This window comes from Lacerta agilis, chromosome 15 (genome assembly GCF_009819535.1).
Source record: "Lacerta agilis isolate rLacAgi1 chromosome 15, rLacAgi1.pri, whole genome shotgun sequence".
Lineage (NCBI taxonomy): Eukaryota > Metazoa > Chordata > Lepidosauria > Squamata > Lacertidae > Lacerta > Lacerta agilis.
Window position 1 is genome coordinate 30,489,638 of NC_046326.1, and position 23,803 is coordinate 30,513,440.

General features: G+C 45.9%; 3 protein-coding genes across 3 annotated transcripts in view; 2 read left to right on the forward strand and 1 right to left on the reverse strand.

The window, feature by feature from the left end:
- The first annotated feature begins 3,479 nt into the window (after positions 1 to 3,479).
- On the forward strand, positions 3,480 to 5,317 carry LOC117060356 (ribonuclease pancreatic-like). Its single transcript, XM_033172573.1, has 2 exons — positions 3,480 to 3,989; positions 5,294 to 5,317. Exons 1-2 carry the CDS (start codon positions 3,480 to 3,482, stop codon positions 5,315 to 5,317), a joined length of 534 nt encoding a protein of 177 aa, XP_033028464.1.
- Positions 5,318 to 5,888: 571 nt separating this feature from the next.
- RHBDD2 (rhomboid domain containing 2) lies at positions 5,889 to 11,839 on the forward strand. Its single transcript, XM_033172122.1, has 4 exons — positions 5,889 to 6,125; positions 6,945 to 7,346; positions 9,577 to 9,727; positions 10,152 to 11,839. Exons 1-4 carry the CDS (start codon positions 5,972 to 5,974, stop codon positions 10,492 to 10,494), a joined length of 1,050 nt encoding a protein of 349 aa, XP_033028013.1. The 5' UTR covers positions 5,889 to 5,971; the 3' UTR covers positions 10,495 to 11,839.
- Positions 11,840 to 13,478: 1,639 nt separating this feature from the next.
- The window catches only part of LOC117060357 (serine proteinase stubble-like), a 31,382-nt gene continuing 21,057 nt past the window's right edge, over positions 13,479 to 23,803 (reverse strand). The window contains exons 6-9 of the mRNA XM_033172574.1: positions 22,855 to 23,083; positions 16,159 to 16,397; positions 13,893 to 14,005; positions 13,479 to 13,738 (exon numbers count right to left, since the gene is read on the reverse strand). Coding sequence (XP_033028465.1) covers positions 13,511 to 13,738; positions 13,893 to 14,005; positions 16,159 to 16,397; positions 22,855 to 23,083 — 809 coding nt within the window. The 3' untranslated portion in view covers positions 13,479 to 13,510. The remainder of the gene's footprint in view (positions 13,739 to 13,892; positions 14,006 to 16,158; positions 16,398 to 22,854; positions 23,084 to 23,803) is intronic.

Here is a 23,803-nt window from a genome sequence, read left to right on the forward strand (position 1 = left end):
GAATCTGTCATACCAGGCATTCCTTTGGAAATGGCAAGGAACCCAAGAATCTGTACAATGTTGATATCAGCTGTTGAAATCAGTGCAGCAATGAAAGGTTCAGTTTGCTATCTTGATTCAAAATGACACCCAATTATATCCAAACACAGACGAAAGCTGCCTCCTTAACCTCAGGAGCCGTCAAGCAAAATTTAGGGTTGATATCTTAAGAAGTGTCCAAATAGAGCACTAACAAACAACTTTCCAAACCGTAGTAAATAAAGTGTCTCTGACAGTGTGCAGAGTGCATTTGGCTGTGTAATCAGAGCAATTCCCTCACACATCCTAGCAATAAGGGTGCATGCCTCAGGAGAGCTGTCACCTCTTTTCCCCCACAGGCATGGTTATTGGGGCCTTTAGCTGCTATAAAACAGATAGAAATTCCAAAGGTGTAGCTTTCTTGGCCATCACATGCCATAAATTAATAGCACTGTACAAATCTAGTTTCTGTGCTTTTAACAGCTGCATCACAGTCAATGCCTCTTAACCTAATCTACCTCATAAGGTTGTTGTGAAGATAGAATGGGTGGGTGGGTGATCCGTAATCACCTTGAGCTCCTTGGAGGAAGGGTGGCATAAAATATACTATTTTTAAAAAATGAAATGACAGCAAAAATTGAGCCGGTAAAACTGGAAAAGAGTTCTGAGGGCCACACAGAGAAGCATGGAGCACAAAATGTATTGGTTACATTGGTGGCCTTACCTTCCAGGCTCAATTTAAAGGTGCTGTGTTGAGTCTTTAGAGTCCTGGACGATTTGGGACCATGTGATCTGAAGGACTCTGTGCACCTGTATGGATCTGCTCAAACTATAAGATCATGAGATGTCCTGCTCTTTGCTCTGGTGGCAAGAACCATGAGGCTGGCAGGTAGTGGTGGGCAGGGACTTCTCAGTGGTGATTCCACACCTCTGAAATGCCATCTTTGTGGAGATACATATGGCATTATTGATAGAATAGAACTCTGCTCAAAACAGAGTTCAAGGGGACTTCCATGAAAGTCGGTATAAGGTGATTAGAGGGAAGGGCTGAATCACATTAAGTGCATTTTTTTCTGTTTTAGCATCAATTGTAGTTGAGCCTTTTGTAACCTGTTTGAGTGGATGCCTGAGGGGCAGGGCATAAACCATCCTAACGAAGTGCAGACATGCAAAGAAATGACTCATCAGCCACAAAGTTTAGAGGGAGTGGAAGGGAGTCAAGTTCCAGCAAGCAGACTGCTAGCTGAGAGATGGGAGAATCCACAGGCTCACTTTCCTCCTGAATCTAACTTCCTACTGGATCAGAAGACCGGAGGGACTAAACAGAAGAGCCCCTTCGTAGATTCGGTGAAGAGGAGGGTCTGTTTCCAGTCTGGCTGCCAGGGAAAATTGTGAGTAACACTCACTCCCTGTTTTAAGAAAACAGAGGTTTTTTCCCATCATTGCTGATGTGAACAAAGATGGCTTCTCTCTTGCCGGGAGGGCAGTAGCAACAAATCAGGAAGGAATTAAGCTATTTGCAATGTATTTTACCCAGTCTGCTGGGACAAGAACATGCTGTGTGCTTTGCCTTCCTCTCTTTCCCTTTACTAGATAGCACAGTTGGTTAGAGCATGGTGCTGATAATGCCAAGGTTGCAGGTTTGATCCCTGTTTTGGGCTGCTGTGTATTTCTGCAGGGTCTCCTCCAACTCTACAATTCCATGATTCCATTAATCTCCCCCTCCCTGGCCGCCCCCTGAATTTTATTTTCTGCTTTATTTTCTTTTGCAAGGGACCTTGGCATGAGCAAAAGTGCCTCCTGCAACAAAATGTTGCAGCATTATCCACATTCCCTACAGGAGTGTTCCTGTTCAATGTGCCAGCCAGCTAGCCATGCTCTCCTTCCGCAGGCCATTCCCTGTGTTTTCCTTTTCCAGCTGACACACAACATTTCACAGCTGCTGGATACGCACAGTCCTCATTGGGTTGGGCTTCTGAGAAGAGGTGGGGCTAGGTTTCTCATTTGTTTTCCATAATTTAATTTTATTTTTGTGTTGCTGCGAAGCTCCACATTCCTGCAGATATATTCTGATGCAGCCCACTGGTTTCTCAGTGAACCACATTTAGACTCCAGTCTAGTCAACACTGGGCCACTTGAGTTTTCTATTAGAGGGAGCAGCAATAATCATTCGGCACTTGTAAGACGTTGCTCTGTTAGTGTGGAAGCATCTATATTGTGGAACTGCCTGCCTATTGACAATCAGGCAGCCGTGCCTTTGCTGTACTCTCTTCGGTGCCTCTTAAAAACATTTTGCCTTTCCAGCCATATATAATGCTTAGCGTATAGCTGGTTTTAATTATTTTTGAACGTTTTAGTTGTTCTTTTTAACTGATCATTTTGCTGTTTTATTCTTTTGGTAAACCTCTTGGAGATTTTATTTAGTTGCCATACGTCTGGGAAATCCCAGACATGTCCTCTTTTGGCTATCTCGGGGTGGGGGGGGGGTTTAAATATAAAAGCAAATGTCCAGGGTTTGGGGAGTTGTTGTGTGCTCGTAGCTTGGGTTCAGGCTCTGGCTTTGGCGCGGGTGGCTTGGCGGTGGTGGATAGCTGGGGGGCGAGCTCAACAACTCTGCCCCCCCCAAAAAAATCTCAACAACTTTTTGGGCGATCGCCCAAAAAATGCTCAACAAATATCCGGATTGATACCTCTTGAAATACGGCAACCCTGTTTTATTGCAATTGAGCTGTGTATCAATTTTGTGAAATGATTTTTTTTAAAGCAGACCCATTGAAACGAAGGGAACCAACCAAGTTAGTCCTATCCATTACTTTAAACGGGTCTACTTTGTAGTGTTCTGTTTCTTTATATACTTAACACCTTTTGGCTGAAGGGGAAGCCCTACCCACCCACCCACCCACCCCCAAGGCGGCTTACAAAGAACAAATAGATATAGAAGAGCACAAATTCGAAAACCAAAACCCTAATATTTCAAAAGTATTTAAAATATCCATGGCCCTGCCAAAAAGGCAAAGAGCATTCTCTACAAAAGCATCAAGAGAGGAAAAGAGCAAAATGCTTAAGCATCAGCTCTTCCTTATGAGAAGAGCCCTAGCTTGGGGTTTCAATCCCAGGTTCAATCCCTGCTGGCATCTCCAGGTAGGGATGGGAGAGATTCTTGCCTGAAATTCTGGAGAGCTGCTGCCAGCCAGTGTAGGCAGTACTGAGCTGGAAGGACCAATTGTTTGACTCCGTATAAGTTAGCTTCCTGTGTTCCTATAAGTGTCCAAGGCAGGGGGATTGGGCAAGGCATGTGGGGATGCCTGTGCCTTGTGATGGTTCCAGCAGTCTCTGCTCTGTAAGACTATTGCTGGACACAGCCCACTGAAAGATTGTTAAAGCTGCAGATTTGCCCTGTGTTTCATCACAGTTCTATTAAAGATGTACGTACTCAAACCCTGCAGGTGCGGCCGGACAGGATGGCTTCAAGAATCACGCCTCTGCTGGGCCTGTTCCTCCTTGCCATCTCCACCACCAGCGTCTCCCATGCTCAAAGCCCAAAGGCCTTCCAGAGGAAGCACGTCACATTCCTGGATCACATAGACCACAACCAATGCAACAGTGAGATGCGGAACAAGCAGATCTCTCTGACCGACAGCGAGTGCAAGCGGCTCAACACTTTCATCCACGCTCCTGAGCAAGCCGTCAACCAGGCGTGCACGGCGGGGGAACCATACGTGATCCGGAACCAGGAATACAAAAAGAGCCCCAAAAAGTTCCGTATCACAAACTGCAGGCTCTCTCAGGGACACGGGAACGACTGCGAATATGTGGCAGAAGCCAGCAGCTTGAGATACATTGTTGTGGCTTGCGACCAAAACGGCCGGCCGGTCCATCTGGAGAGGACGCTCACCGATGCAGCAGCCGGAAAGCCGGACGACAAGCAGCCGAGTTTGAACCCAACCAAGAAACCGTCTAATTCTGCAAGTGTAATAAATGCCCATTGGATTCGAGGGCAGGGAAGTTTGTGCATGGGGCGTTTGTGGGGAGTGCTGCTGTTTCTTTCCCTCGTCCTCTTCTGGTGCCTTTAAGAAGCAAATCATTTGAAGACAAGCTTGTCTCTGCTGCATCTCCTCTGGCCAGGCTCCTGTGGAAGACACAAGAGTGCAGGCCTGGTAGGAAAGCCAGGGAGCCCCACAATTCCTGTTGCCACACTTGCACAGTGAACGTCTTCTTCTGAGAAGACCCAAGGAGCTCTGCAGGATCAGACCAAGGTATATCTAGACCAACATCCTCCAACCAACCAGTGGCCAGCCAGATGTTCACATAAGAAGAACCTGCTGGTCAGGCCAATGGCTCACCTGGTTCAGCATCTTCTTATCATGGTAGCCAAGCAGATGTCCCAAAGCAAAACCCACAAGCAGGATCTGAGCATGAGAGACCTCTCCCCTCCTGTGGCTTCCAGCAACTGGTATTCAGAAGCATTGCTGCCTCCGACTATGGACTTTGTTTGCTATTTCTGAACCTTTTCAAACTTTACAAAAATTATTTGTAACCAGAACCATGCACAATATTACAAATGCAGCTGCAACATAGATTTTTATAACAGCATTATGATATCTGTATTTCCCCACACGCTGGAGAGGGGCAGCTGGACATTTGTGATCAGCTAATACCTTCCAACCCTTTGTTGGGCCCTGGTGGCAACACAGATGTTTAGGGGTTAGGCCTGAGGATATTTTCTGCAGAAGAGAACACTGCCTTCCTTCTTTTAATACTTAAATAGTGAATATATTTGGCCAAAATAGCAAGTTAGTGGACTGGGAGGGTATATCCTTTAAATATAGGCATTTTTTCTTATCTCCAGTATTTAGCTCTTGCTGCAATAACTGTTGAAGAAAATAGTTCTTGATCTTTTCAAATTACATTTATTGCATAAAATAAAATAAGTTCTAAACTGGCACATTTTTTGTGATTCAAATCTATGCACTTCATTTATGGTATCTGGCCAGCCTTTCTGAAGACTTGAGGGATGCCCCCAACATTATTAAATGAGGGAAGTAGAGTGGGCTCCACCTCTGGAAAATTGGGGCCATCTCTTCACATCCAATACGCCTGAGGAGAAAACGGAACTTTTGAACTTGGCTGTATGTAACTTAAAAGGTTGCCCGAATGTAGCAGGGACAACTTAGCCCAGGATCTGCAATGAAATACTGTATGTTGCTGCCTTTGCTCACCCAGCAATGAGTGGCGATTGTCGAGCCTCTTCCTTTGGGTCTTTGTCCTTGCAAAGGCCGCCTACATGGAGACGATTTAAATCACCTCTGTGAGTTAAAAAGGCTGACACTGTTAACAAAGTAAATGGACGTAAGCCAAGCAGAAGGCAAAATTTAATACATGCCGAAAATAATAGTGTTACAAGTGCCATCTCAGTGTTCGCCTCTACTTTAGCCACGCCCATTAGAGCCACGCCCATCATGGACCTTGGCTCTCGTTTAACCACGCCCCCAGGAAGCTCTCTCATTCAGCCCCTTGGGAAAGCAATCCCGGTCGGCCACGCCCTTAGTGGCCACGCCTCTCTAACTGCTCTCCTTCGCTGACCACGCCTCTCCCTTAACCACGCCCCAAAGGAACCAATCTCTCCCTCAGCCACGTCCCTCCCCTTTAACTACTACAGGGATTGACGTCACCTCCCACCAATCACCTCAGCCCGCAGGGAGCGAGAGTCTCCCTCCACTGAGTCCACAAGGACCAGGAGAGGCGGTGGGCGTGGCTGCAATAGGCGCCATACTATCGGAAGCAGGCGCCGCGGCGCCCGCCCTCCTCCCTCAGCAACGTGGAGCGGAACGAGAGAGACATCCTGCAGGCACCTTGGCAACGGACGCAACCACAAAGGACCCGGAAGCAAAACCAGGGGGAGGCGGAAGTACTTCTGATCCCGGCAGTTGGACTCTGGGGAAGCAGGAGGAGGATGGAGCGGCTGCCGGTGGCGACCTGCCTGACGGTGCTGCTCTCCTTCCTGACCTCTGGGCCGAGCCTGCTGCGGTGGGGCGCGGAGTGGGGCCTGCCGGGAGACCTTTCTTCGGCCTTTTCTCTGCGCCCCGAGGCGGTGCTGGAGGGACAGGGTGAGGCGGAGGAACACCGACCCCCCCTTTCTTTTCGACGGGGGGCGGTTATTGCCAAAATGGGGGGGGGTAGGGTCGTTGGGGGTCCTGAGTCAAGGGAGGAGGAACTCGAGACTCCTACGCTAAGGCCTTGACCTCAGTGGTTAGAGCAGTGGTTCCCAACCTTTTTTTGGCCATGCCCCACCTAAGCATCTCTCAAATCCCGATGTCCCCTCACCGTTATATATAATTCTTATTATTCAAAAAGTGAACTATTCACGTGGAGGAAGCCTACAAGGCCATTCGCTGTTAATAACTCATTCTCGAATTGCTCCTCTTAAAAATCAAATTGAATTGCCCCCCTGTGGGGCGTGTGCCCCACATTGGGAACCATGGGGTTAGAGCATCCGTTTTGCATGTCTCAGGTTCATTACCTAACTGTATGTCTAGTGAGGGCTGGGGAAAAAGAGAGCATGGGTCTGAAACCCTGGAGAGCTACACAAGACTGAGCTAGGTGAACCAATAGTCAGTATAAGGCAGCTTCCTATGTTCCTCTTTAAACCAGCCCTTTGTTTAGAGTAACGGGGACTGAAGCTTTTAAGTAAAAGTTCAGGGGCAGAGCATCTGCTGTGCATGCAGAGGTCCCAGGTTGAGCCCCCAACGACATCTCCAGATAGGGCTGCAAGTGTCCACCAGTTTGAAAGCCTGGAGAACCACTGCCTGTCAGTGTGGGCAACACTGAGCTTGAGGGACTTACCCAGTGCAAGGCAGCTTACTGTGTTGCTCCTTATGTAGGAACAGGGTATCATTTACCAACATGGCATTTTCCTCCCATCTCAGTATATAGGCTGGTGACCTACATCTGTGTATATGAGAATGTGATCTCCTTGGTATGTGGCGCCATCATCATTTGGTACTTCGCTGGCAGCTTTGAGAAGACCGTGGGCACTGTGAGACACTGCTTCCTCACTGTGGCTTTTGCCGTTTCCATAGCTCTGCTCTACCTGATGCTCTGGGCTGCCCTTTCCAGGCTCTGGGAAGTGACAGATGCCAAAGGCTTTGTGCCTGTGGCTTTTGCCATGCTGGCTGCATCCATTGCCCGCTCCCAGATGAGGAGGACACTGCTGTTTGGGGTCAACATGCATGTGGCACTGGTGCCATGGGTCCTGATTTGCGTGGCTTGGCTTATTCTAAGTTCCTCTCTCCTGGGGAACATCTGCGGCCTCTTAATTGGAGACATCTGTATCCTTTTGAATAGATTCCCATAAGCCAGTTTGGGGAAATGCTGAATGGGGCCCTCCAAACCTCTTTATCTGGCTATTAGGACCCTTTCCTGGTCAAAATTGAATTTGGTTATTGTGAACTAGGATCTGGGAGAGACCAGGGTTTATTTATTTTTTTTTAATAAGATTTTTATTATTTTCCAGTAAAACAAGAAAAGAACATAACATAACATAAACACCAACATTAACACAATAAAAGCACATTACATAAACACAATCGACAAAGAGAACAATTAAAACAAAAACAAAACCAATACATACCTAAACTGGAACACCAATCTATCTCTTACTACTTAACGAAATCTAATTTCTGATCTTCTAAAGGGACCTCCCCCGCTTTCCCTCCTCTGCCTTCAATACTAATATACTTTGGTAACATCCATTTTTAACATTACAATTCATTATCCAACCTTTTATACTATCATAAAAACTTAACATCTTATAATATCATGAAATAATTCTTAAATCAATCTTATACTTCTTTTCACTTAAGCTGCTGCTATTAATCAGTTACATATCTCTTCACTAGTTCAAAATTCCCAAAATCGTAACATCAAAATCTTAAAACTTAACATCAAAATCCTAAAATCTTAACACACTATCTTCAGGGTACCATAAATCCATCCTAATTCAATTTTTATCATTTTCACCCTATTCCCCTTCTTACCATTTTTCTGCTCTCTCCCATGCCCCCCCACCATTCATCTTTACATTCCCCTCTGTTGTCCTTGTTCAGTGTCATCTTATAGTTTATAAATCTCCTCCTTTCCTCTCCCAGCAACTCCATTTCGGAATTTTGATTTTCTTCCACTCGTGTCTTCAAAAATCTTCTCACCTTCATCTCTGGACTCCCACTCCAGAGACTGGATCTTGTAGCTCCAGTCAAAACAACAGCCCTGTGTCTCTCACTGCACCAGGGCCGTCCATTTACCTGGGGTTGCTGAATCAATTCGTCCCATTTCTCCAGCACCTCCCCCAGTTCCCTGGAGAAGTCTGCTTCCAAGTTATCAAAATTCTCCCAAATCTGGCTGGTCTCTCCTGCTCCACAACAAATTTCTTTGAAATTACGCCCTAACCAGTCCATTTTCCGATTCACAAACTCCAATTGCAGAAGGATTGTTCTTTGTTCCTGGGTAATACCCGGATCTAGAATCAGTTTAAAAGCGAAAGCAAGCATGGTTGGAGAAGACAAAGGGTGTCAAATGTCAGTAATTTTCCATCTTGCGTACTAGTTTTCCAGCGCCATTTTCCCTGAGACAGGGTGCCAAAAATAATTCCAAAAGCCACAGAAGAGATATTTCCAAAATCTTCAACCCCCTCACAGGGGTTTAATCCATTTTCTCTGTCAAAGTGCTTCGTAGCAACATTGTTTCCAGTGATGCAGCTGCAGCCACTTGAAACTTAATTACCTCCTCTGCACAACAAAGGAGAGGGACGGGCTTCCTTTTAACATCCCTCCCGGTTGCCAATTATTCAAATGTAAATCCAATTAGTCCCGTACTTACAGCAGCCGGGGTTCTTCTTTTTTCTTTGAAGTTAGCAGGAAAAGCTTGGTGCTCAGGTCTGGCAGAATCGCTGCTTTGATCTCCTGGGGGGGTGCATCCGCCTCTCCAGTCCCGTGTCGGAGCTCCGCTCGCTTGATTTCCCCCCCTTACGAGGGTCAATCAAGAGCAGAGACGGCACGTCTGGGACCCACGAGGCCGCGGTCCACGGGACGCTCTTCCCGTGGCTTTAAGGGGCCCTTGGCGCAGACAAGGAGACCCCTAAAACCCCCCGGGGACGGGAGCTCTTCAGCTCCGCCTCCGCCATTATCCGGCACCAAACCGGAAGCCGGGAGAGACCAGGGTTTAAACTCCCGACTCTTGGGCCAGTCAGTCTCTCAGTCTGTCCAACCTCCCAGGGTCACTGCTAAAGGGAGAGCAAGGAAGAACCACGTATACCACCTTGGGCTCTTTGGAGGATTAGTAGGATAGAAATGTAAAAATAAATAAATAAAAGGTCAACCAAAATAATCAGGACATCTGGAGCACTCTCGTTGTGAGAAAAGGCTACAGTGTCAGTGCCTTTTTATTTTAGAACAGAAAGAGTGACTATGGGGAGGCTGAGCTACAGGAGTATAAAATAATGCACCATAGGGAGACAGCCTGTGCTCTTTTTCTAGCTCTTCCTTAGCTACTTGCCAAACTCAGATGGTTACGGCTACTGCTTCGGTGCAGATCTCCCCGAATCAACAGTCTCTCGTCTGGATAAAAAGTTCCCTTTCCGTCTGCTGAAGAGAATACCAGGAATGAAGTATGTTCCAGGGTCTATAGCAGAGAGAAGGGCTTCTCAGAGCAGGAAGTAAGTATGCCAATCCCAGTAAGGGAGTCATGTGCTCGATTGGCTTTAGATAAGAACATAAAAACATATGAATAGCCCTGCTGGATCAGGCTAGTGGCCTGTCTAGTCCAGCCAGATGCCCCAATGGGAAACCTTCAAGCAGGACCCAAGCATTAGAGCCCTCTCCCCTCATGGAGTTTCCAGCAACTGGTATTCAAAAGCATTGCTGCTTCCAACTGCAGAGGCAGAGTATAGCCATCAAAGTTAATATCCTGTATATTGATAGCCCTCTCCTCCATCAAGTTGTCTAATCCTCTTTTAAATCCATCTAGGTTGCTGGCCATTGCTTCTTTCTATAGGAGCAAGTTGCCATTGTTTAACTATGTGCTGTGTGAAGAAGTCATTTATTTTATCTGGAATGATGCCTCTCCTCTCTTCTCTTCAGGCTAAACCCAGCACCTGGTTCTTACCCCACTCAGAGCTATCACAGCTCCTCTCCTCCCTCCTTGCTTGCTGTTCATATGCAACACCCCAGTACACGCCTCCCTGGAACTCAGCCGCAGTGCATGCCCGGTCCTGTGTTGAATCAGTGCACTGGTTCCCTTGGAGGGTCATGCATCCAGCACCATTTCCAATCTCCGCCAGGATCCAGCTCGCAGCATTTCAGTGGGTCTGACTCAGGGGGACCCAAGAGGACAGATTGCTCCAGTGTCCCCCATGCACCTGGGTTTCCAGCTGCAGGAGCAGCGTCAGAATCAGCAGAGATTTGCCGAGTTCACGTAGGGTGAAATTCCTGCATTCTACTGCCTGCAGTTTATGTGAGGATCAGCAAAGGTTTTCCCTCCAAGATGGGAGTCTCCTCCAGGTGGATGAAGGATTTTTAAAGTCCTAAACAGCTTCAGCTCAGTGTACCAAAGAAACCACCCTCTCTCCATGTCTTGTGGCATCCCCTTACAATCAGATGATGGTATTATCTCTACTCGATCGTCAGTGTAACACACAGATCTCCACAAGTCCAGGGCTCCATCTCCTTGTTATACCCAAGTTTGAGCAATCTTACAAAATGATTTCAAGTGGTTTTATCTTTTCAGAGGGTGGCTTGCTGGGCCAGGACTGGTAAATTTCTACTGTGCCTTTTCTGTATATGTGTGTCTTGAATTGTTATGAACCCTGAACCCTTGGATGGGGCATCCTACACATGTGATTTCATAAGGGTATGGAAAGGTGGCAGCTAGTACCTGCTTGAAAGCATGGTGTCTTGAGGTGAGCTTTCTACAGGACTTGGGTCTGCAACCACAGACACCCCGAATCAGGGACTGTAGCCTACAGCTCTGATTTATTTTTTACAGGTATCTTCATTTGGGTTTGGGGGTTATCTTGCTACTGATAAAAATCATTGTGACTATGTATGAAATAATGCTGGTTTGCATTACACTTCTGGGGAGGGCTATAGCTCAGTGGCAGAGCTCCCGCTTTGTTCAAAAAAAGGTCCAATATTCAGTCTCTGGTATCTTAAAAAAGACTGGGTCGCAGGTGATGGAGAGCATCATTTAGTCAGAGTAGATGTGGCTGGGCAGACAAATACTCTGACCTTGCTAGAATGCAGCTTCCTAAGTTCCATGAAGTGAGGAAAGGGGAGAGAGGAGACTTACAAACAAGTGCTCAGTCTTATCCCAAAACATACATAGACCAAATATATCTTGTACAAAGATTAATGGCTGTTTCCTATCACCCTGTGCCTCACAAAGGGACCTATGTGCCTTGCTCAGTGCCAGCGACACAACCAAATTTATATTTTTAAGCCAGTGGGAGAACAGTCATACCGTATCTTCTATGTTCCCAGGAGGCCTTGGCAGAGGCTAAGCTGCACAAGCCATTCTGAACTGCACCCCATGACAGTTGCAAATTGCAAAAACCAAAACCCTCCCCCTTGTTTCATTTACAATCCAGCCTAATGAGCAGTTTTGGAGATGTTGAACGCTTCCTCGTGCCTAGCTGGAAAGGTTACCATCTGTCAGGAGTGCTGTAGCAGGGGGATGGACTAGATGACCCGCAATGTCCCTTCCAAGCTTGGGATTTGACTTTATGACACTTCGGCTGGTCCAAATAAAGTGATTGCCATACTGTGGTTTATGGACGTCTCCTCCAATTTTTGTGTGGAAACCTCTCAAGCTAGCTGGCTCTTTGGTATGATGGTGTGGGAGCTGGTTGCTGGGTGGGAGGAGCACTGCAGGGGGAGCCGTCTGTGTGCTGTCTGACCATATGGGGACATAGGTCCTTCATTCTGAGCTGTACTGAGTTGTGCTGGACATTTTCAGTCCCCAGATTCAATGCCTGATGTCACAGAGATAGAGATAGGGAGAATGAGGCATTATCCCATCCTTTCTTTTGAACTCTTTGGACAACTGATTGGTTTGCTCCAGGGCTGGCATTTCCTACAGTCAACAGAGTTTATGACGAGACATAATAAATCTTTTAAAAATGGACGGCCTGTGTGCAGTTTGATCTGGAATATAAACAACTTGAAACATCTGGACGAACCTCTTTGCACCCTCCTTGTTTGCCCACAAAACATCACTATTCCTCCTGGCTTTTAAAGGGGCCATAATGCTGTGTGTAGATGGTTTTTTAAGGTGCTTTAATGAGGCATTGATGTGTGATAGGGGTATGTGTGGGGAAGCCATGGCTGTTCCCATATTAAAACTCCTCCCCATCAGCCCCAGCCAGCATGCTGCGAACTGTAGTCCAACCACACTTGGAGGGCCAAAGGTTCCCCACCCTTGTTGGTGGTTGGGAGAGAGAGAATGCACAAAACCATTGAAGAAGTCGCCTTACTTTATTTATAAGCCACTTTTTCTGCCAAAAGACCTTTCTGAACTCTGAACAACTATCAGTGAAATGGAAAACCCACCACGGTAAAAGATAAAAGTCAAGCCATGCAAAGCAGCTACTTCTGCGGAAGAACTATCTAAATTCACTCACATGAGAGGATATGGAAATCTATAGACTTAATAAAATACAATCTGTATAAGAAATGCTTTCAAAGGCTAGGATCCAAATGCCTACATAAAAGATCAGGCAAAAGGTTCATCCTGCTTCTCACCCTGCCCAACAAGGTGATTCTGGGAATCCCAAAAGCAGGACCTGAGTCCAGTAGCCTTTGCCTTGTGTTCCCCAGAAACTGGGCCTCTGGATGGACACTGTACTGCAGGGATGGGGATTGCCTGCAGCTCTCCAGATGATGATGGACTCCCCCAATGCCCATCAGCCTCACCTGACATAGGGAGGGAGGATGGAAGTTGTAGTCCAATAACATCTGGAAAGCTACCAGGTTTGGGGGAAGCTGTTCTAAAAAAGAGGAAGCCCACCTCACAGTCTCCCATTGAACAAAATCTTGCTGGCTCTACGGCTCAAGCTTTGAAGGTTTATCCTGCAAAAGGAGACCAAGAGAAGGTAACATAGCCAGCTTCTGATATCTACACAGCTGTCACATGGAAGAGAGCAAGTTTGTTTTATCCTTCTCCAGAGGGTAGGACATGAACCAGTGGCTTCAAGTGAGAAGAAAGGAGAGTCTGACTAAACATTTGAAAGAACTTTCTGACAGTAAGAACTTGACAGTGGAACAGACTCCCTTCGAAGGTGGTGGACTCTCCTTCCTTGGAGGTTTTTAAGCAAAGGTTGAATAGCCGTCTGCCAGTGATGCTTTAGTTGTGTTTCCTGCATTGCAGGGGTTTGGACTAGATGACTCTTGGGGTCCTTTCCAACTCTACTGTGAATACACATGTGGTCCTCGACAAACCCCAATCACAAGGAGCCCAGAGGGTCCTGTTTTAGCTGGCCGAGGACTCTCACGCCCCTTTTCGGGAGCAGTTGAGAGCTGATCCATGGAACTAAAGGGGCGACACGCACAAAGGTGGCTGATTGGCTGATCTCCTTTCCTTTGCTTTGACTTTCCACTGAAGATGTAAAGATTCCCTCCAGGTAAAGCTGCCCATCCTCTCCTGGGCAGACAAAAAGCCCTCCTGTGCTCAGCTATCAAGAGAGAGAGAAAACCAAAATGTGAAGATGAAATGCCAGAGGATTGCAATTGGAAAGCTAGCAGCTGTATTCAGAAGCATCAGCGCCTCTGACCCTGGAGGCAGAGCATAGCCACCATCCATGAAATTCAAAGCAAGAGGGTAATTACCTGAGCCTCCTTTTTGAGGTTGGATGGCTGTGCACAGGTGGAGACCAAGGAAGAGGTGGGGACACAGCTGTCCAGCGAGGTCATGGTCCACTGAAGGATGTCGGGGTGAGCTGCTGGAAAGGAACGCCACAAGCCTCTTAAGGATCTGCCTGCCCTCTTTGCTCTTTCTCCCTGTGGCTTCTGATCTTTTCTCCTCCATGCCCATCAACCTTGGCTGCTCAAAAGTCTCCCATAAATAGCTCTCATTACACTTCAAATTTCGATGCACGGGGCTCCCTGTCTGTGGAGCAATGTGAAATCTGCTTATGCTAACTCACGGACTATGCTTTTCTATTGCCAAACTTTACCCAAGATCCCTGCAATGCTTTTACACATTCCTCGTTTTATCTCTTCAAGACAGTTTGCAAGAGAGAAATAGTACCCCACGATTTCCCCAGCCATTCTTGTTTCGGGGGTATATGTTTACATTTTTGATGACAAGGATAAACCAGACCAGCAAACAACCAGTGCCGTTTATAAGACCTCTTATTTGTAAGATTCTGAAGACAAACCAGAGGGTCAGTATTTTCTAATGTGAAAGTGTAGTATACAAACAAACCTCTTGTGGGAGCCAATGAGTTAGAAATGTCCTCCGACTGGAAATATTGCTGGTATATCCTAAATAAACCTATAGGGTGACTTTTCTATAATTCACAGGGTTTTCAGAGGGCCTCCTGAAGAGGTGCTACAGCAATTGCATTGGTATTGGTCCTTACTTAGACTTAACCCATGTGCAACTGTACTCATTCTTATGTGCCTATTTCGTAGTTTTGCTTTTCATCTTTTAATTTTCATCTGCTGTTACAACTGTGGTTTTTGTTTTATATAACATCATGATATCAAATTTTAAAATCCTTTACCAAAATATAAAAATCCCAGGTAAGGGCTGGGAAAGTGTCCTGCCTGAAACCCTGTCAGTTGCTACCTGTCCGTGTAGACAATACTGAGCTATAAATGGGTCCATTGTCTGGACAAGACACCTTCCTATTTTCCTATATATTTCCAGCTGTACAGCATTCCTGAACAACATCAAGCAGCATGTAGGCTAATAATATATTGACAATATTTATATAACACTATCAAACTGTTTCGAAATTCATAAACAGTACATGTTGGATGTCTTTATATTTTGTTGGAAGCTGCCCAGGGTGGCTGGGGCAACCCAGTCAGATGAGTGCGGTGGTACTACTACTACTACTACTACTACAGTACTGCTAATACAGTGGAACCTTGGTTCTCAAACGCCTTGGTACTTGAACATTTCAGCTCCCGGATGCTGAAAACCCAGAAGTAAGTGTTCTGGTTTTCAAATGTTTTTCAGAAGCCGAACATCCGTTGCAGCTATCAGCTATTGTTTCCAGGGCACCTGCGCCAATCCGAAGCCGCACCTTGGTTTTGGAACGTTTCGGAAGTAAAACTGACTTCCGGAATGGGTTACTTTTGAGAACCAAGGCACCACTGTAATAATAATAGGTGGAGTACAAATAATAAAGGGACACGGGTGGCGCTGTGGGTTAAACCACAGAGCCTAGGGCTTGCTGATCAGAAGGTCGGTGGTTCGAATCCCTGCGACAGTGTGAGCTCCCATTGCTTGGTCCCTGCACCTGTCAACCTAGCAGTTCGAAAGCATGTCAAAATGCAAGTAGATAAATAGGTACCACTCTGGCGGGAACGTAAAGGGCGTTTCTGTGCGCTGCTCTGGTTCTCCAGAAGCGGCTTAGTCATACTCTTGCTAAATGAGTATCAGGCCTTGAAAAGCTGATATAATGGGATCAAGTCCATCCATTTTGTTGAATTAATTAAACTAAATTGTTTTAATTGGATTTTGAATAAATTGTGATTAATTGCTACTGTTTTGAATTTTGATGTGTTATTATCTTATTGGGTTGTGCAAACCGCTATTCTGAATAATGTTTTTTTGTAGGGTAGGGTAGCGGGCTCTGGGGATGAGTTTGTGGAAAGAGGGGGAGGGGTGGCCCCCAAAACTTTGGGAGCCACACTGCACTAGTCTATGCCTTTTTGTACACATTACTTTGCTTGAGAACTGCACCACAAAATTTGGAGAAGTGTAAATTTCAAAGGATGGCTGCATTTCGGTTCCCATATTGTTTCAGAAACTGCAAATTAGGTAGATAGATATATGACTTTAAGTGAGAATGGAATTAAATTTTGCCCCATCCCCATGAGGCACTCCCAGCCTCCAGAGACAGAAATACCTGTGCCTTACCACCACGTTCCTTTGATCCTATCGCCCAGCACCCAGTCCCAGGTGGTACAACGTGGAGCGGGTCAGGAAGGCAAATGGGACGCGTGGTCGATGTGATGGGTGCCAGTTTTGCCAGCTGGACTAATGCGACATCATCCTGGGCACCTGACGAGCGAGAGGTGATCTTGGCAACTGGATATAGCTCATCTGAAGAAATCTGCTCTGCTGAGGCGAGCTTTACAGAGTACAAGGAGATGTTTCTGCAAAAACAAAAAGACAGGCTGGAAGTTACATGTGATGGGGGGCAAGGGGGAGAGGATGGCATCGCAACAGAGTCATCAGGCTTGTATAGGGTTATGCAAAGCTCATTGGGTGACCTGGGGCCAGTCACCATCTCACCATCTAACCTACCTCACAGGGTTGTTGTGAGGGTGAAATGGGAAGGAGGAAAACCAATTACACCACCTTGAGCTCCTTGGAAGATAAAGGTGGCATATGAATATAGTAAATAAAATAAATAACTAATAAACACCTGTAGTACTGGTACAGAAGAAACAAATTAGAAGAGCCTGCTTGGTCAGGCCAATGGGGACCCATCTAGTCCAGCATCCTGTTCTCACGGTGGCCACCCAGAGGCCCCCAAGGGAAACCCACAAGCAGGTCCTGAGCACCAGAAGCACGACTGACTCCAACTGTTGAGGCAGAGCACAACCATAATGGCTAATAGCCATCAATAGCCCTCTTCTCCGTGAACGTGTCCCATCCTCTTTTAAAGCCTCTTCTGAAGATTATCAAGGAAATTCTACTTGCGGCACTGCACCCTTCAGAATATCACAGGGCAGTTTCCCGAAAATGGGTGTTTTCTGCTGCTACTCCTGTTCATGTGAGAATGCCCTTCCCTCTGCCAAATATGGAACACATCAGTTGTCTTGTGAAGACTTCTTATCTTTTTGCTCAGGCTTTCCCCTGCTCACACAATTGGGACCTTAACCTATGAAGGATATTGTAGAGTTGGAAAAGCTGAATTGTGAGGACGTGGGCGAGTGGGTGGTTTGCCCTTCCTTGCGGGCACTGAAAGCTGGGTGTCACCATCTTCCAGCTCCCTCTGATTCCGTGTCTCTGTACATGGTGCACAGGATACAAGGTTGGACTGCGAGCACCAGGCCCCATTGCTTTTACACACTGCAGAATTTTGCAACACAGGTTTCTAGATGTGCTTGGGAATGAGGCAACTTTCTCAATGCACAACTCAGTGAGTTTGTTGGGGCAGTGTGCCTGCTTCTGGAATGTGCAGTCAGAGTATGGAATTCTGGTACGGGCCACAAAAATGCTCAGATTGCATTGCAAGGGGGGCGGGGTGAGGTGAAAGTATGGAGCCCTAATGCAGAATTTAATCTAAAAGCCTTCACACACACACACACACACACACAGAGAGAGAGAGAGAGAGAGAGAGAGAGAGAGAGAGAGAGAGAGAGAGAGAGAGAGAGAGGGTTTTAACCAACCCATGTCCCGCTCACTGGAACATTAGAAAAGAATACAGTCGTACCTTGGTTCTTGAACGCCTTGAGACTCAAACGTTTCGGTTCCTGAACGCTGCAAACCCGGAAGTGAGTGTTCCAAACATTCGTTGGAACCCGAACGTCTGATGCGGTTTATGCAGCTATTGGTTTTCTAACGTTTTTGGAAGTCAAACAGACTTCTGGAACAGATTCCGTTCGACAACCAAGGCATGGCTGTATAACATAAGAGCCTTCTGGATCAGACCAGTGGCCCATCTATTCCAGCATCCTGATCTCACAGTGGCCAACCAGATGCTCGGTGGTGGTGGTGGGAAACTTGCAAGCAGGATTCAAGCACAAGGGCACTCCCTCCCCCCTGTGGTTTCCATCAACTGGCATTCAGAAGCATTGCTGCCTCCAACCATGGAGACAGAACATAACCATTGTTATAGCTATTTTTATTGTTACTATTATCTTTTTTATGTTAAATCAAAGTCACTTCATCAAGGAAATGGGTCGATTCCTTTTGCCTTTAGCCAGATCCTGTGCTGAACTCGTTCACCATTGTGTCATAAAGAATGTTTATAAAATTATGAATGGTATGAAGAAAGTGGGCAGAGCAAAGTTTTTCTCCCTTTCTCATAACACTAGAGCTAGTGGACATCCCATGAAGCTGAAGGTTGTAAGATTCGGAACAGACCAAAGAAAGGACTTCTTCACGCAGTACATAGTTAAACTATGGAACTCGCCCCAACAGGAGGCAGTGATGGGCACCAACCTAGATGGCTTTAGAAAGGATAGGATAAATTCACGGAGAAGGGGGCTATCAATATATATTAGCCTTGATGGCTATGCTCTGCCTCCATGGTTGGAGGCAGCAATGCTTCTGAATGCCACAGTTGCTGGAAACTGCAGGAGGGGACAGCGTTCCTGTGCTCAAATCCTGCTTCCTGGTTTCCCTTTTGGGGCATCTGGTTGGCCACTGTGAGATCAGGATGATGGACTTGACGGGCCTTTGGCCTGATCCAGCAGGCTCTTCTTAGGTTCTTAAACTGTGCTGCAGAAAATCTAACATTTCCAGGTTTTGATTACCGGTATGTGTCATGCCAACTGGCTAATGCAATAAGACTGACATATAGCTGTAACTGCACCACCGGAGTCATTACTTCAAACCAAATAAGTGGCTTAAGTTACCATTGTATACACACTTACCTGGTAATAAGCCCCATTGAATTCATTGAGACTTACTTTGATGTGACATGTAGAGGCTTGCACTGCTAATTTCATCAGCAGACAGCCAAACTCAGATTTCACAGTTATTGACAAAGCCAGATAAATTGAGATAGACAGGAGGAGCCAGATTTGCAGTTGAGCAAGACGTGTGCTGAGGTTACCGTAATTTGGTGGGTTGAGAAATTTTATAGGATAAACGATTGACAGGGATCATAAACTGCAGTTCATTCTTACAATTCTATGAAGAAAACACAGCGATTGTTTTTAAACCCGGTTTAAACCATTCCTGATGCTGCTGCTATCTCATTTTCCTCATAGCAAGATTGTTGATTGATTGGTCAGAAGAACTCTGTACTATGCTTAGGTACTGAATAACCTCTGTGGAACTCTCTGCTCCAAGATGGCCACTGGCCTAGATTAGGCAGCTATTTTGCCAAATGTGTGCAGGGAAAATATACCTCTAATACCAGATGTCATGGGGACAAAAAACTGTTAAGGATAGCTTTAAATTAAATGAATGTTTTAAATCATGTTTGTTTGTGTTTTCAGAGTTTGTCCCTGGCTTACGCTGCATTTAATGTAGTAGTAGTAGTAGCAGCAGCAGCAGCAGCAGCAGCAGTAGTTGTTTTGTTGTTGTTGTTGTTCTTCTTCTTCCTATTATTATTATTATTATTATTATTATTATTATTATTATATTTATACCCAACCCATCTGAATGAGTTTCCCCAGCCACTCTGGGAGGCTTACAGCGCATCTAAAAACATAATACTGTAATGATAATTGGCTCCAAACAATAATAAACCTTGAACTTTGGATCCTAGCCAACTCTACAGTTCTATGATTCTAGTAATAAAGCAGTAAAGTCATTAAAACAGTTTAAGAACATAAGCAGAGGTCAGGCCAAACTAGTTTAGCTTCCTGTTCTCTCAAGGGACCAACCAGATGTCCCAGTGGGAAGATCCCAGGTAGGACCTGAATGCAACAGCACTCTCCCTGCTTGTGATTCTCAGAAATCCCTTTTATAATGACCCCCAAAATCGAATTTGCCTTTTTCACAGTTGCCGCACATTGGGTCAATGTCTTCAGTTGAACTATCCACTATGAACCCAAGGTCTTATTCCTAGTCAGTCTCTGCCAGTTCAGACCCCATGAGCGTCTATGCAAAATTAAGATTTATTTATTTTTGCTGTGGTATGCATCAGTTTACACTTGCTTACAGTGAATTGCTTTTGCCATCTTACTGCCCTTTCACTCAGTTGGGAGAGATCCCTTTGTAGCTCTTCATGACCCCTTTTTGTTTTAACCACCCCAAGCAATTTGGTCTCATCGGCAAACTGGGCCACATCACTGCTCATCCCTAACTCTAGAACATCTTATAAAGTACGAGTCCCATTAGAGATCCTTGTGGGACTCCACTTTCTGCATCCCTCCATTGGGAGAACTGCCCATTTATTCCTACACTCTGCTTTCTGTGTCTTTACCAGTTCCTGATGCACAAGATGACCCTGCCTCTTATCCCACGACTGCAAAGCTTACTGAAGTATTCCATGTGGTACTTTGTTGAGAATGGTAACTTGAAATAGTCAAAAGATGAATCAAATTGCCAGTGCCATAGTCTGAACTGGGCAAACTGAGGCTCAGACTGTCTGAAGGACTGTATTTTCCATATGAACCTGCCTGGGCTCTGAGATCTTCAGAGGAGGCCCTTCTCTTAATCCCACCACCTCACAGGCATGCTTGGTGAGGATGCAGGAGAGGGCCTTCTTGGTTTCGGCTCCCAGGATTTGGAACTCCCTCCCTAGAGAGGCTAGACTGGTCCCCTCCTTGCTGTCCTTCTGCCGGCAGGTGAAGACTGTTTTCTTCCAACAGACCTTTAGGAAATGACTGTTTTTCCTGGAAAGGGCTTTTAAATAGTGCTGTGCTGCTTTTATTATTTGTGTTTTAATAGATTTGTTTTTAAATTGCTTTAATTCTATTAGAGTTTAATTATTTATTTAGTTTAAAAGTAATTAAAGTATATCTATATCTATATATTTTCCCGAGGCTTTTTTGTTAGGAATCATAGGTGTGGAACTACCAAAAGAAAAGACTGTTTATGTATTCAACGACAGCAGCAAGGATGCTCTTAGCCCAGAGATGGAAAGAAGAAAAAGTACCGACCAGAGAAGAGTGGCAGACCAAGCTGATGGGATAGGTCAAACTGGTAAGATTGACAGGAAAGATCAGAAACCAGGAAGACCGAATATTTGTGAAAGACTGGAATAACTTTTTAACATATTGAGAGACCACTGTAAACAGTTGTAATCATTGGGAGGAATACAATGATACTTGGAAAGTAACATGAACTTTGGATATGATGGATATATAATAGAAAGGTAAAGATAAAGGGACCCCTGACTGTTAGGTCCAGTCGCGGACAACTCTGGAGTTGCGGCGCTCACCTCGCTTTACTGGCTAAGCCACTTCTGGCGAACCAGAGCAGCGCACGGAAACGCTGTTTACCTTCCCGCCGGAGCGGTACCTATTTATCTACTTGCACTCTGACGTGCTTTCGAACTGCTAGGTTGGCAGGAGCAGGGACCGAGCAACGGGAGCTCACCCCGTCACAGGGATTCGAGCCACCGACCTTCTGATCGGCAAGCCCTAGGCTCTGTGGTTTAGACGACAGCGCCACCCGTGTCCCTCATATAATAGATAGATTACAGTAAAATATGCAGGAATAAAATTTAGAAATGGAACACATGGAGGGAGGGAGGGAGGTTCAAAGGTTCAAGAGAATCTCCCCCCCGTCTCTTTTTTTGTTTTTTTCTTTGGAATTGTTATGCTTGTGATGTATAATCTCTATGTAAAACCGTGTGTGTGTGTGTGTGTGTGTGTGTGTGTGTGTGTGTGTGTATCTTTTATGTATATATGTTTTAAGCTTTTTGTATTTTATCTTTATGGTTTTAATTTGTGTAAGCCACCTTGAGCCCGTCGGGGGGGGGGGGGAAGGAGGGATTCTCCATCGGGCCTAGGAGGCAGGCCTACACTCACCAACACAGCTTAAGAGGCTCCAGAGAAGCCTCCAGAACACTGCTGCTGTTGCTGCTGCTGTGAGTGGGAAGACCGCTCCCTCCTCTGGCCAACTCCATCGGGCCTAGGAGGCGGGCCTACACTCAACCGCCACAGCTTAAGAGGCTCCAGAGAAGCCTCCGGAACATTGCTGCTGTTGCTGCTGCTGTGAGTGGGAAGACCGCTCCCTCCTCTGGCCATCTCCATCGGGCCTAGGAGGCAGGCCTACACTCACCAACACAGCTTAAGAGGCTCCAGAGAAGCCTCCGGAACACTGCTGCTGTTGCTGCTGCTGTGAGTGGGAAGACCGCTCCCTCCTCTGGCCAACTCCATCGGGCCTAGGAGGCGGGCCTACATTCACCAACACAGCTTAAGAGGCGCCGAGAAGGGCAGCCTCGGCTCTTGCTCTGTAAATTTACATTGTAATGTAGCCAAAGCAAATTCCGAGTATATTGAAAAATGTACTTGGCCAATAAATTATTATTCTATTCTATTCTATTCTATTCTATTCTATTCTATTCTAAATAAATATAATCATAATGACAATCACAATCATAATTTAGAATAAGGACGGGCATCTGCACGGTATGCAGAAGGTCCCAGGTTCAATCCCTTGCTTCTCCAGGTAAATCTGGGAAAGAAAGACCCTGTTTGAAACTACAGAGAACTGCTGCCGGTCAGGGCAGACAATACTGAGCCAGATGGACCAAAGGTCTGATTCAGTACAAGGCAGCTTCCTATGTTCTTGTGAATAAAAGCAAAATATGTCCAGGTGAGAGGGGAACTGTAGGACTGGACTCCAAGGTTGCAACTTCCCAACCAAACCCTGTAGCCATGCTTGAAAGGAACAGGCCCTCTTCTTTTAGGGATGCCACCGTGCATTGACCTTTCAGCACAGAAAATAAATGTCAGCAATGGCATTCTGGAAACTCACCCAGATTCTACACAGCTCCTGGCGCTCAGCACCCAGTTTTCTGCAATCAGGCTTCCTGCACAAATGGGCTCTCCGCCCTTCAGGACAGTGGCTGCCCAAGGCCATTTTCCATTGTTTTGCAGATCTTTGCCACCCCAGTTGCTTTTGTGATCCTTCTGGGTGCCTGCGTTGTCACCCACACCATTAACGGACAGCAACGACGGTTTCGACAAACAGAAGCCGCTGTAATCTAAACGTGGGGGAGACGAACCGGTTTGTATCAAATATCAGAGTTCCTTTGGGTTCACAAACAACTGGTGTTCTTCATATTCTGCATATTCTGATCCTTTAAGAAACCAACAACTTGAATTCTAAATCTTGAAAACAGGTAGGCAAAAGTACATACGAAGATGCCTTAGGCTAAGTAAAGCCCATCAGGCCAGTATGGTGGTGGCCTCCAGATGTTGTTGGACTCCAATTCCCATCAGGCCTGCCAACATGGGTCAATAGCAAGCGATGATTGGAGTAATAGTCCAATAACATCTGGAGGGTGCCATATTGGCTTCCCCCAATATGGAGTATTGGTGTAGACACTTGCAGAGGTGACTTGAATTCTTTTTGATGAGCACACTTAGAGTGGACTTCCAATCCCACAGTTGCAAACTGCTGGATCAAATATGAATCCATGTCATATGACAGCAAGTGATTGACAGGTGGCCCATGGACAATGGAGGAGTTCTGGGTGGAGGGGGGCCCTGATTTAGAGTGTCTTCAGGGTCTCAGCCAGAAAGAGGTCTCTTTCCCTGCCAAACCTACCTCCTAGATCCATTTTTCATTTATTTTATTTATTACATTTGTATACCACCCTATACTTGTAGGTCTCAGGGCAGTCCACAACACAAAGTTACAATATACAAAGCACAAAATATGTAATAGAATCGTAATAAAAACAAAAACAATCTAAACAATT